Source organism: Staurois parvus, unplaced genomic scaffold (genome assembly GCF_062004578.1).
Source record: "Staurois parvus isolate SC_StPar_1 unplaced genomic scaffold, SC_StPar_1.0 ptg000239l, whole genome shotgun sequence".
Taxonomy (NCBI): Eukaryota; Metazoa; Chordata; class Amphibia; order Anura; family Ranidae; genus Staurois; species Staurois parvus.
The window spans coordinates 2657096-2671554 of NW_028318035.1; the positions used below are offsets into that span (position 1 = coordinate 2657096).

The following is a 14459-nucleotide window of genomic DNA, read 5'->3' on the forward strand; positions in this document are numbered from 1 at the left end:
TCCACTACAGTCTTAGTTTCCGGGGTGGTTAGATCAAGATCAATTGTATGAGAAACGTCTTCTACATCAGCTGTCTTTTCAGTTGTGATGGTTTTCTCAACCTTTGTCATCTTTTTCCTGTGCTTATTGACTTTGACCTTTACTTTCACGACTTCTGCAGGTGATACTTTATCAACATCACCATCCTCTATTACAACTTCATCCATCTCAACTTTCAGTTCCTTATCAGGGTCAGTCTCTTGAGGTATTGGCAACTGATCAGAAGCCTCAGACTCTTCCCCTTCAGTGTATTCTTTCTCCACAACTACTTCCATTGACTCAGATTCAGCTGCTTCAGTTGTGGGTGTTTCAATTGCAGATTCCAAGTGCACAGGCTCTGCCCCCTCTCTCTGCTGTTCTGGAGGAGCTTCTGGGACTAACTCCTGCCTGTTAATATCAATGATGGCAGAGATAACTTTGGAAACAATAACGTCACCTTCTTCTGTTGGCATTTCTTCTGTTTTTTTCTCTTGACCTTCAACCAGTATGCTCTCCATTCTAGTTTCAGTGGTGTACACACGCTCTTCTAATTTTGTTATTGTCTCAGCTGATTCACTTGTAGTGGTTGTATATTCTATAACCATCTCTTTCTCAGTTATTTTACTTTCACTTTCTGGAGGGATTTCTTTGGATGAAACTTCTGCTTTCACCTCATATGTGCCAAATAATGACAGTTTCGGTAGACTGAATGATGGAAACCTCCAACCCTCTGATTCTGTTTCTGCTTCTGGAGTTTTCACTCTTTCATCAGTTACTGAAATCTCAGCTATTGCATCTGTCCTGTCTACATGATGTTTGGTTTCTTCTTTGTCTGCTTCGTATGCTGTTATTTCTGCTTTCACCATTGAAATTTCTTCTGTGGATTTCTGATGTTCTTTCTCTGCAACAACTTCTTTAGCTGTTTCACTGGGCTTATCCACAGAAGATTTTGTTGTAATATCTGTGGCACTAAAGAATGCATCTTCATCTTCAGTTTTTGCAGTTTTTTCAGCCTCTGTAATCTTTTTTGTATGCTTTTTGGCTTTTCCCTTTGCTGTCACACCTCCTGTAGGTGATTCTTTATCAAATTCTATCTCCTGTGTGCCAAATTCATGCAGCTCCATTTTCAGTTCTTTATCTTCTTCAGGCATTATAGTTGTTCGTGATTCATCCAAAGCCTTTGACTTTTCATCTTCGGTGTATTCTTTCTCCAGGACTACTCCCATTATTTCAGTTTCAGCTGCTTTGGTTGAGAGCATTTCAATTGCAATTTCCAAGTGCACTGTCTCTGCCTCTTCTCTCTCTTCTGCTGGGAGAACATCTGGGACTAACTCATTCCTGTCAATATCAGCAGTGATAGAAATAATTTTGGAACCAATACTTTCTCTGTGTTCTTCTAATCTTGGCAAATTGAATGTTGAAACCTTCCAACCATCTGATTCTGTTTTTGCTTTTGGAGTTTTTACTTCTTCCTCAGAAACTGAAATCTCTGCTTTTTTATCTGCCATGTCTACATTATCTTTGGTTTCTTCTTTCTCTGCTTCGTATGCTGTTACTTCTGTTTTCACAGTTGAAATTTCATCTGTGGATTTCTGTAATGCTGTATCTGCAACAATTTTTGATACTGCTTCTCCAGACTTAGGCACAGAAGTTTCTTTTGTATCTTCGGTGGCGCTAAAGAATGGAGTTTTGAAAGTGGGCATGTTCCCTCTGAATGTCCCTTCTTCTTTCTTTAACATGGTGGAAACCACTTCAAGAGAGTCATGTTGAATATATTCTTCAGTTTTAACAGCTGTGTCTTTAATTGCGGTGCCTGCTTTACTTGCTTCAAGTGAAATGTCTGTTACTGTTTTACCCATTTTGTTTTTATCCCCCTTTCTGCCAAAACTAGGTATTTTAATAGAAGGTAATTGAAATTTACTAGTGGATGTTTTATTTTTGTTCTCAGTGTAATTTTTCGTCAGATCCACCTGTGATGTTTTTTGGTCACTACTGGCTTCTCCATTTGCATCTAATGATGATGAGTACATTATTTGATTTTCCTGATCAATTATACTGCTAGATTGTCCCTCTATGTTTTCAGTGATATTCAAACTGATAGTCTGCATCTGATCATTTGGAAATTCTATTTTATTTGAAAAGTCTTCATCTCCAGTTTGATGATATGCCTTACTGCCAGTTAAGTCAATAATAGTTTCCATAAATGTATTTTCAAATCTTTGAAGGTCAAGACTTTGATCATGGGCAGGTTCTGTCACTACTGCTGTCTTTTCTTCATGTATATCTTCAGTATATTTCACAACTTTAGATTTAGATTTTCTTGAAGTTCCTACAATTTCCAGTTTAGGCATTTTGATTTTGGCAAGGTAACCTTTGCTTCTTAATTCCCCTGAATAGTTGTATTCTGCTTCAGTAACACCCCTGTCTTCATCTGGTGAGTCACCCGCTCTCACATCATCAGACTGTGTTTCTGCAGAACTGTCAGTTTCTTCGTGCTTTTGAGCCATTTGAACTTCAGGTTTTTTTGACTGAGAAACTTTTTTAGACTTCTTTTTAGACTTTTTAGTTTTATCTGTTTTAGGTTTCTGGTCAGTATAATTCTCTCTCTCATTCGCTGGCTCCTCAAGCTTTGCTTCAGCGTGTGTCTTTACTTCCGTATTTTTTCTCTTCATGTCTATATCATCACTATAAATGTTTCCATCCAGAATTTCAGGTAAACCTGTACTTATATATGACATTGTTAATGTTTTTTCAATAAGTTCCTTACTGGCCACTTTGATTAACTTATCTTCTAAATCACTGTCTGTTTTTAAAACTGATATGTCATCGACATCTTGAGAATCAGACTGTACCTCTGCTTTAAATGGTCTATATAGCTCTACCTTTGGCATCTTACTTTTCACACTTTGCTTCATCATCACCACACCAAACTCAGTTTTTTCTTTTTCTAATGTGTCTTCTATAACTGCTGATATAGGAGTTGACTGGTCTTCCAATTTGGTCTCAGAAACGTCCTGATTTTCTATGTTGAAAGCCTCTTTCTCTGTCTTTGATTTTAGTACCTTCTTCTTCTTCTTTTTGTTCTTAGTTATTTTTAAGTCTTTCAGATTGTTGTCATTGTTATCCTGTACTAGCACAGGATGCAACTTTTCCTTATCAGTTTCTTCACGGCTTAGTCTGCCCCTTAGACCACTCATACTGAATGATGGTAGTTTTACAGATGGCAGTTTGAATGGGCTACCATACTTTTCTATATCACTGTCTTCAGATGTTAATTCAGTCCTTCTGTTAACTTCCTGTGTGTCTGGCTCTGGAAATTCCAGGGATTTGGAAGCTGCCTTATCTGTGCTCGAAATTTCTATTTCAGTTATAGACTGAGCTTTACATTTCTCTTCTGTTGTATGCTCTTTCTTGCCATCAATTCCATCTGCAGTTTGATCGATGGTTGAAATGTCTGCTGCCGTTTTCTCAGATGTACCAAACTTTGGAATTTTTATAAAAGGCATTTTAATTTTCCAGCTCTTTGAATCTGTGTTTTCCCTTAGTTCCTCTTGTAAGGTATCCAAAGCTGAAATTTCTGACATGTCCTCATCACCTGCACTTTCTGTTGTGTCTGAAATTATGTTATTAGTTTCCTCAAGATTTGCACCACCTAATTTTGTCAGCCCTAGCTTTGGCATTTGAATATATGGCAATGTACTCTTACTTTTCTCTCTTTGCACATTTGTTATATCAGTAGCAGTATATTTCAATATGTCTTGTTTATTGGTGTCTAAAACATTTATCTTACTTTCTCTTTTAAGATCTTCTGACATTATTTGAAATTTTTCATATTCTAATTCATTGTTTGCATATTGTACATTTGTTGACACAGTATAGTGTCCCCTTTGCCCTTTAAATTTTGGAAGGGAAACCCCAACTCTTGGTAATTTCATTTTTGTTTTATTTTCTACACTTTGTATGTTGTCAGTATGTAAATCTTTAAAGTCACTATCTTTGTCATCTAGAATTTCTATCCTGCTATCTTCATCTCTAATGTCCACATAATCTTTTTTGACTTCCATCTTACCATCTGTATGATAGGTTGCTCTTTTTGTAATTGAACCAAAAGAAGGAAGTTTAAATCTGGGCATTCTTAACAAGCTTTCCTTGTGTTCATCTTCTGCATCTGCAGATTTTATTTTATAATCTAAAGTTACATCTGCACTGCCCTTGTCCCGACCTTCGGTGATTTCTTCTACATGAGAAATCTGCTTTGAAGATATATCTATGGTTGATTTATTTTCTTCGGATCTTTGAAAAGCACTTCCAAAAGCAATTGGCTTTCTAATTTTAACATCAAATGACTTTGAGTCAAATGCTCCTGTCTCACCTGTCAGAACTATTTCTTGGGTCTTATTTTGTATATAATTATCACCTGCTTCAGGTTTACTTGTATCTAAGTCTCCTTTTTGAATATCTACTGATGAAATATTTACCTTATCATCAATTATTACATTTGCATGAGTAAATAAGACTTTCTCATCTGCATCAGTTCTAATCATTTGACATTTGCTTGGACCCATTTGTACAGAAAATGGAATTGTTTTATCTACTGTAAAATGTCCCTCCACTGTTGGAACAGACATTTTTGATCTCAGTTTCTTAATTCCAACTTGGTCTACAGATTGATCTTCATTTACATATGTTTGTGGCAATATACGACCATCAAGATCTAGTGATGAATCTTTTTTAAGCATGTACACATTTGCAGCATCTAACTGATCTTCACTTTCAGATCTAACTGACTTTCTGTAAAGTTTGGGTAGCTTGGGCATTTTTATAATAGGCATTTGTAGTTTCCAACCTAATACCTCCGACTGTTGATTAGGGGGTTTTTCTTTGATAGAAGACTCTATGAATGTAAGATCAGAATCCTCCTGCTGTGAGACACCAAATGAGGGCCCTTTTAAAATGGGTAGTTGAAGTTTACTGTCAGAGTCATCCGGCAATTCTTTGACACCAATAGCAACTGAGTTTTTTTCAACCAAAACATCTCTATGGCTAGGTTTTTGCAAAAGAGTGAAGTCAGTACTTACTTTTTCTCCTCTGGCTATCTTGAACTGGGTTTCGTAGGTACCTGTGTAATGTTCTTTGTCTGCATCCATGTTGACTGAGTCATCTAGGGTTTGTTTCTGTTCTTGATGAAGCTCTGTGGATTTCTCTAACTTTTTCTTTTTCTTTTTGCTTTTCCTCTGTTTAAAGCCTGAAGGTTCTTCTGTGGTGGGGCTTGAAGCATCATCAGAAATTTCAGGCTGGCCTTCACTTGTCTCAGTAGGTCTGAGAAATTCTTCTTTTGTGGTTAACTGAGTTATAGGTATTTCAGTTGCAGCTGTAGCAATGTTTTCCTTTGATGCCCTTTCGTATCTCCTTTGAATTGGTGACACCTTGCAGGGTGATGGTAGATTTTTTTCTTTAACAATTATGACTTCAACATCTGGATGTAAGTTTTTCCTTTCCAAGCTTGCTGTGTCTCTACTAGATGAAGAGATTGTGGAGTGTAGCGACAAGCCTTTTTTCATCTCTGTTTTTGGAACATCATGATGTTGTACATGAACATTTATGCTGCTGTCCAAGCTTTTCTTCTCTTTAGATCTATCATGAGGTTCTTTTCTGTTTTTCATTCCAGTTGCTTGATTGTTGAATGTTGCTGTCTGACTGTGAATATTTATTCCTGAAAACTCTTGACGAAATTGCTTTTCTTTTTCTGTGACAAATATTTCATCATCATCCAAGTTAGCTTCTGTCACTTTTGAAGAAATGTCTAGAGTTTCATCTTCATTAGTCTCTGATGTACTTCGAGATCGCCGATGGCCTAAAAACCTAGTATTGGTCAGGGACTGAAATTTAGGCCATGAAAGTCTGTCTTTCTTTGAACGCTTTTTCTTATGTTCTCTTCTTCTAACTGTTTGTTCTTCAGTCTTTTCAGATATTATGGTGGAATCATCCTAACAGACAAAAGACCAGAATCACCATTATTAGGTTACAGTCAATTTAAAGACAAATGTTTTTATTACATATACATGCAATTCTTCCTGTTGAACCCACTTCATGCCTGGAGGTAAAACAACACCTGAACTGGTGTTTTGAAACTTTGGCTTAGAAAAACTATACATATCACAACTACCTAAAGTAGAAAGAAAGTCAATTTTGAAAAAGTTGCTGATATGCAGGTATTTATGACAGAAGAGGCCCTATTGGTCTCTTCTGCCATAAATGCATCCTCCTGCTTGTCAGCTGCCATGTACACTGAGCCAGACATAAGCAGCTCAGCCAACATTTACGGCTCAAATCCGTGCTGCGGCAATGTGACACCCATACACATGACTGGGAATGATATAATTACTACCCGGCCTATCTCAAGGCCAAAGGCATGGGACCCGGATGGAAAACCGGGTGAAGATGGAAGCGCCTAGGGCACCATTTGACAGGTAAGTCTGCCATAAAGTATTAATATGCCAATCATAACAGCACATTATGGCATAACCCACATGGGGTCCCTAAAAAGAAATTATTACAGCAGAGTTTACTACTGCTTTAAAGTGATACTAAAGGCTTTTTCCGATTTTTTTAAAATAACAAACATGTTATACTCACCTGCTCTATGCAGTGGTTTTGCACACATCAACAATGGTCCTCCTCTTCTTGGTTCCCCTTCTGGCGCTGCTGGCTCCTCCCCCCTGAGCAGTGCCCCATAGCAAGCGACTTGGTGCACTCGTGCGTACTCACTCCTGAGCCTCACTCTCTGCATCCATAAAACATAGCAGAGCTTGGCTCGGCCCTTCCCCCTGCTTCCTCCTCACAGGCTGGTATTGATTGCCATTGGCTCCAGCTGCTGTGTCTCAGCCAATGAGGAGGGAAAGACCCCGGACATCCACGGCTCCCATGCACACCCTTGGACCGAAATCGGCTCAGGTAAGTATTAGAGGGACTCTTGCACACTGATTTTTATTTACCTTCATGCATATAATTTTTTTTCAGGACAAATTGATGTTATTTGGTAATAAATTGCAATGGATATCTACTGATTTTTTTTTTTTATCAAAGGAAAACTTGCCCAAAATTGTAAAAAAAAAATTTTTTTCTTTATAACTTAGCTGTAAACTTCTTGCCATTGCCATGACCCACCTCCAAAAATACGATATCACATAAGTGTGAATTATTTGTTGTTTGTACCCTTACTAGACCTGTGTTTTGTTTTGTTATCATTAGTTTTTCATACAAAATCTCCAAATCTCTGAATGGACATTGTAACAAATGTCAACGAATCAGAAAAAGTGTTATAACGAGGGGTGCATGCATGGCCTTTGAAGATGGTAGACGTGTGATACTGCTGCTCTGATACCTGTCTGCTTTCTGGGACTCACACTCTGCTTTCTAAAGCAGCTACAGACATGGGAGTTGACTGCCACTCTTCAGGACTCCTTCGGGCAACCTGTCTGGAAAATTGGGTACCAAAAATACCCCTCTCTGCCCCACTCTGAAGCGTGACCTCTCCTGACACTGGTAAGATTCCTGTCAGGCCTGCCTCCCCGGCCTCAAGTATGCAGGATGAGCTGCTGGAGCCCACACACCTGCTCACAGCCATTGGAGGGTCACATGCAGCAGTATCCCCAATCCCACTAATTGAGCCCTCCGTGGTAGTCATGGTGGAAGTCCTGAATCTGTGGCTGCAAGCCCCACTTACTAATATAACCCATAACATCACAAAGGATATTGCAGAGGAATTTCGGGGGGGGGGGTTGGGGGGGAAATCGCACACCTGGGTGAGTGATAATCTGGGAACAAAATTTGATGAATTGGTAGAATATGTCAATGTGCTGGAAGATGATAATGCTGCACTTAAACACACATTCTCTCAACTCCAAATGCAAAAGGAGGACCTGGAGGCTCGAGAAAGGCTCCAAAACCTGCAGATCCAGGGAGTTCCAGAATCAGTAAGGTAAGTGACAGTGACATACATCTTTGTGTCCTTACCTCTTGGGCCTTTTTTTTTACTCTGGCCCTTCGCATTCCGGACATTGACGATTGGACAGGATAGGTCTCTTGCTCCCAAACCACCTGTGGGAGCAAACCCCAGAGACATTATAGTCCGCTTTCATTATTATGAAAGCAAGGAGGCTCTCACCATTGCTACATGCAACAAAACTCACCTAGAGTATAAAGGTGATAAGATTCAGATTTATAGTGACCTATCTCCAATCACTTTGGCTAAACACGTCAACTTCGACCGATCACCACCCATGTACAAAATCACTGCATAATTTACTGATGGGGGTTCCCTGTTCGCCTGTCTGCCTCTAAAGATGGTGTGCAATACTCCATGAGAGATCTCCAGGAAAGTGAGGTGTTCTTACGTAACCTGGGCTTACCACCACTCCCTGAAGAAGATCTACTGCCACCTCCAGTCACACCACGTTCAGCAGTTGCCCTGGGCAAGATCTGGACCCCTGATAAGCAAAAGAATCAGAAGGCTCTTTCCACTCCTCAACAGGCTTCTTTTGCTAGACATCCTCCCTGACTGCTATGGGGGATTCCGACTGTAATGTCACCTTTTTATTACGTTTATAACGCTCCTCTGATTAAGGCTATTTCCCAAATGTGAAAATTTTGTTTAACCCATGAGATGAGTAATGACTTGCATTAGTCAATCTGTTTTCCTTTGTTTTTTCTCCCCTTGAAGGTTACACATCTTTTGACTCAGTTTCATCGGATAGTGACGAGGACCTCCTATGCCTGATGTCAGAGGTATCCATGCTCCTCTACAAAGTCTTAGGCTTAGGCGTATATTTCCTGAGTAGCTATGGCTTCTCAGGCATTTTGCTCTGTTTATTCTTTTTCTTCGGGTCCCTTTTTGACCCGAACATATTAACTCTGCATCTCTTGATGTTATGTATGCCTACCTGCTCATTTTTATGTTTGTTTACCTCTCCCTACTCCCCACATTATGTGTATCCTTTATATATTGAATCATGGCATTACATATACCTTCATATAATGTGAAGGGTTTAAACTCAAAAGTGTTGGTTAGCCTTGAAAGAGTTTAAATCCTTGTCTTCTGATGTGATCATGGTCAAGAGAGGCATGCTTACATTTGCTTCTAAACACTTCCCAACTTCCTACGTTGCTTCTGATCCTTCCGGAAAAGCTGAAGTGGCAATATTGGTTAGATGTTCATGTCCTATGAGTATTAAATCTTCTACCTTAGACCCTGAGAGATGATACATTTTCCTGGACTTGGAGTACATGAACTGTTCTCTTTCTTTGGTCAACATTTATGCACTCAATTCAGGTCAAGTCTCATTTCTTACTGAAGTTTTTGATAAACTGCAGAAAGTTTCTCAACCTTTTATCACTGTAGGTGGTGACTTTAATATGACCATGTCTCCATTGATAGATAGGCGAACATTGAACCAATCCTCTCCCTTGGCCAGAGTACATAAATTGTCCACTCTTTTCCACAAATTAATTACAGCTCATAATCTCTTGAACACATGGAGAGTGAAACATCCCATTGGTAAACAATATACACTGCTCATAAAAATTAAAGGAACACTTTGAAAACACATCAGATCTCAATGGGGAAAAGTATCATGCTGGATATACTAATGTGAACTGGGTAATGTGTTAGGAATGTAAGGATGCCCCATCGTTTCATGGAAATGAAAATTATCAACCTACAGAGGACTGAAAGACACCACAAAAATCAAAGTGAAAAAATAATGCAGCAGGCTAGTCCATTTTGCTGAAATTTCATTGCAGCAACTCAAAATGGTACTCAGTAGTTCATATGGCCCCCCACGTGCTTGTATGCATGCCTGACAATGTCGGGGCATGCTCCTAATGAGACGACGATTGGTGTCCTGGGGTATTTCCTCCCAGATTTGGACCAGGGCATCACTGAACTCCTGGACAGGCTAAGGTGCAACCTAGTGGCGTTGGATGGACCGAAACAAGATATCCCAGAGGTGTTCTATTAGATGTAGGTCAGGCGAGCGTGGAGGCCATTCAATGGTATAAATTCCTTCATCCTCCAGGAACTGCCTGCATACTCTCACCACATGAGGCTGGGCATTGTCATGCACCAGGAGGAACCCAGGACCCACTGCACTAGCATAGAGTCTGGCAATGGGTCCAAGGATTTCATCCCGATACCTAATGGCAGTCAGGGTGCCATTGTCTAGCCTGTAGAGGTCTGTGCGTCCCTCCATGAATATACCTTCCCAGACCATCACTGACCCACCCCCAAAGCGGTCATGCTGAATGATGTTACAGGCAGCATAATGTTCTACCTGGCTTCTCCAGACCCTTTCATGTCTGTCTCATGTGCTCAGGGTGAACCTGCTCTCATTTGTGAAAAGCACAGGGCGCCAGTGGCAGACCTGCCAATTCTGGTGTTCAATGGCAAATGCCAATCAAGCTCTATGGGTAGTGAGCACAGGGCCCACTAGAGGACGTTGGGCCCTCAGGCCACCCTCATGAAGTCTGTTTCTGATGGTTTGGTCAGAGACATTCACACCAGTGGCCTGCTGGAGGTAATTTTGTAGGACTCTGGCAGTGCTCATCCTGTTCCTCTTTGCACAAAGGAGCACATAGCGGTCCTGCTAATGGGTTAAGGACCTTCTATGGCCCTGTCCAGCTCTCCTAGAATAACTGCCTGTCTCCTGGAATCTCCTCCATGCTCTTGAGACTGTGCTGGGAGACACAGCAAACCTTCTGGCAATGGCACATATTAATGTGCCATCCTGGAGGAGTTGGACTGCCTGAGCAACCTCTGTAGGGTCTAGGTATCGTCTCTTGCTGTCAGTAGTGACACTGACCCTAGCCAAATGCAAATGAAAAACAGTCAGAAAAGATGAGTAGGGAAGAAATGTCAGTGGGCTCCACCTGTTATACCATTCCTGTTTTGTGGGTCGTCTCGTTGCCCATCTAGTGCATCTTTTGTTAATTTCATTAACACCAAAGCAGCTGATTAACAATCCCCTCTGCTACTTAACTGACCAGATCAGTGTCACAGGAGTTTAATTGACTTGTTGCTATACTCTGATTAAAAAATGTTCCTTTAATTTTTTTGAGCAGTGTACTTTTTTTCACACCCCCTATAAACTTTATTCTAGATTGGACTATTTTTTTTGTGTCTGCCCCCCTATTAACACATGTGGTCGCCTCTTAAACTAACCCTATCACCTGGTCAGACCACTCTTCTATCCTTCTGAATTTATCTTATCTTCTAATGTCATTACATCCTGTCATTGCCGATTAAATGAATACTTGTTACGCAACTCAACAATATCTGTCCAATTGTTAGAACAATTGTTAGAATTTTCCAACTTAACACGGGAAAGGTGCCCAAGGTCTCCACCCTTTGGGAAGCTCATAAGGCTTTTTTTGGAGGCCTATGTATAGCAACAGGGTCTCGGCTGAACACGGAGACTTTATTCCAATGCTCCTCTCTCCTATCTCAGTTACATGGAGGAGACTTTACCCCTGGCTTCCCCCTTGGTGGACCTCCTGCACATAGTTATTTCACTGCGCAACTGCATCACATCCATAGATATGAATAAAATTGCCAAATCTCTGCTCTGGGTAAAGCAAACATTTTATGAATATGCTAACAAGCCCCATAGAATGTTAGTCAATAAACTTAAACCTCACCCTTTTTATTCTTTCCCAGATAACCTGCTTCAAGCAGATGGTTACCCGACCTATTGCCCCCAATCTATGTCCCAGTTGTTCTGAGATTTTATAATAAATTATATTAATGTGTTAATTCTGACCCCTACTTTCTCTTCACTCCAGAGAAATTTGAAGAATCTCTCTCAACTGAATGCAGATATCACTGTTAAAGAACTAGCAGAGGTAGTAAAACACTTACCAACCCACAAGTCACCCGGTGCTGACAGGTTACCATACTCCTATTGTAGATCCTTCCTCCCAATTTTATCCCCATATCTATTACACCTCTTTGCCTCATTGATAGCAGGCACTGTCCCCCACCCCCAATTTCTTCATGCATACATCTCAGCTATACCCATTCCGGACAAAAATCCTTTCATCCCTGACAACTATCATCCTTTTGCCTTACTCAAATCTGATTATAAAATTTTCACTAAGATCATAGCAAACAGACTTACCCAGATGCTTGCAACACTGATACATAAAGACCAAGTGGGCTCTGTCCCCACAAGGTACGCAGGTGATAAGACTAGACAAACCATAGATCTCATTGATCTTTTAAACAAAACACAACAACCTGCCTTAGTTCTTACTTTAGACGCCCCCCAAAAAAATGTATAAATTACAAAAAATTACTGATGACGATCTATTGATCGAAACCGGTCGAGGTTTGATGACGCAACTCCCACTGACGTCATTTTCGCCCTTTGGAACACACGCTGGGATGCGGCAGTAATCTTGGTTCCTATTCACAGGCAGCAAGGCTGAATACACGGAATGCCAGGTTATGGGCACTTTGCTTGTGAGTTTTATTCTTATAATTTCTCCCCATCATTAATGTTTTTTATGGTTTTACACTATGGGATGTTTGCTTTTGGTTCTGTTCACATGCTGAAACTTGGTTTACTGCCTGGGAGGAGAAAGTTTAAAAAGGCTCGTTTGAAACTACACTAATTTGTAACGACGCTGGTCATCATCCTATTGGTTACTATTAACCAGATCGCATGATTCCCAGGAATGAATATTGGTGCCATTCTTACCATCACACATTGGGCTAATCCCTAACCTGGCGCTTAAGGCCAACCTTGAGATAGGTGGTCCATGGCTAATGGTGAGTGCACATCCATGTGAGGCACCGACTGAGCACAGAGGAGCACCTGTAATTTTTTGCACGAAGGTCACCAATTAGTATTCAACACCATGCATTTTATTTTTTCGTATTGGGACTGAATGTTACAATTACAAGTTACAAGTTCACATTGTATTTTGTTTGTTTTTGAGTTATTGGTTCACAAATTAGGACTGCAGCGTATATTTATCAAAGTTGCATGAATATCTATTGATCCCATCCTCTGGAACTCACTACCCCAATCCATCAGACTGTCACCTACCCTCCTCACCTTTAGGCACACCCTGAAAACCCATCTCTTCAGAGAAGCCTACCCAGCCCTCACCTAATTGCTGATCTCCTCTGCTCTTCCCACCACTCTATCCCCCACAGCTATTCCCTACTGTACCACTCTCCCCTCCCTCCTAGATTGTAAGCTCCAAGGAGCAGGGCCCTCAAACCCCTTGTGTATTGTATTGTTACTGTACTGTCTCCCATTATATTGTACAGCGCTGAGCAAACTATTGTCGCTATATAAATACTGTATAATAATAATAAGCGCAACAGCAATATATCTTATTTATTTTTAGAAATTAACAAGCTTTTAAAGCAATGGATGATTTTCCCACTTTCTCTTTTAGGAAGAATCAATGTTCTGAAAATGGCTATACTCCCAAAGCTTTTATATGTATTTGAAACTCTGCCTGTGTTCATCCCTATGGCCCAATTTAAACTAATACAATGCTCCTTTCTCAATTTTTTATGGGGTAACTCCTCCCATCGCATTGCCAAAACAGTCATACTGACGCTATGATCTAGAGGAGGCTTGCGAGCACCTGATGTTCTCAAATATTACTATGCATCTCATTTACGAACTGTAATTTCTTGGTCCTCTCATATGGCTCCTCATAGATGGTCAGAAATTGAGATGAGTATCAAGAGCCCAGTGCACCCATGTTCTATGATATGGTCCCCGCTCTGCAAATCCATCTCCCAATTGCGAGCTATATGTCTCTCTCCAATGCTATTTAACCTCTATATGGAAAAGATGTGCACAGTTCTCTCTCTCTTGTCCATGCCCTCCTATCATAAATATACTTTTTACCTGGATATTCCAGATTATCATATGGTTGAATGCTTCCCTGGTCTCGAGCTGGAATATTCCAATTTAGACACCTTGTACACCCAACCTTTCGCAGCTTTCAAACTTTTGCTGGGAAACAAACTAAATTTATTATTCCAAAACAGCTTTTTTATTCATATTTCCAAATTAAGCACTACTGCCTTTCAAAAGCTCCAGCCCTAACCCTTTATAAACTTAGGGGTTTTGAACTTTTATGTACTTGTCTAGCCACTTTTACATGCGAAAATGGACCAATATATTAAATAATACAGTTCTGTTTCCTCTTTGGTCAAAGATTTGGGAACATTCTGCTAAGGTGTCTACGTATTTGGCACAGAGAGAGACAGCTTATAAGATAATGTTATTTTAGTATAAGACTCCAGATGTTTTGCATACACATAATGCATTGGTCTTTCATCTTTCTTGGAGATACTGTGGTGCGGTCTGCACTCATTATCAAATTTTCAGGGAATGCCCCATTATTCAACCCCTTTG

The 14459-nt window shown here is 40.2% G+C and overlaps 1 protein-coding gene across 1 annotated transcript in view; it reads right to left on the reverse strand.

Annotated features, from left to right (window-relative positions):
• LOC149459988 (uncharacterized) overlaps positions 1-14459 on the reverse strand; it is a 161151-nt gene that overhangs the window by 27915 nt on the left and 118777 nt on the right. The window contains exons 7-10 of the mRNA XM_089680313.1: positions 11165-11170; positions 2996-6005; positions 1451-2881; positions 57-763 (exon numbers count right to left, since the gene is read on the reverse strand). Of these exons, the coding sequence (XP_089536439.1) occupies positions 57-763; positions 1451-2881; positions 2996-6005; positions 11165-11170 (5154 nt within the window). The remainder of the gene's footprint in view (positions 1-56; positions 764-1450; positions 2882-2995; positions 6006-11164; positions 11171-14459) is intronic.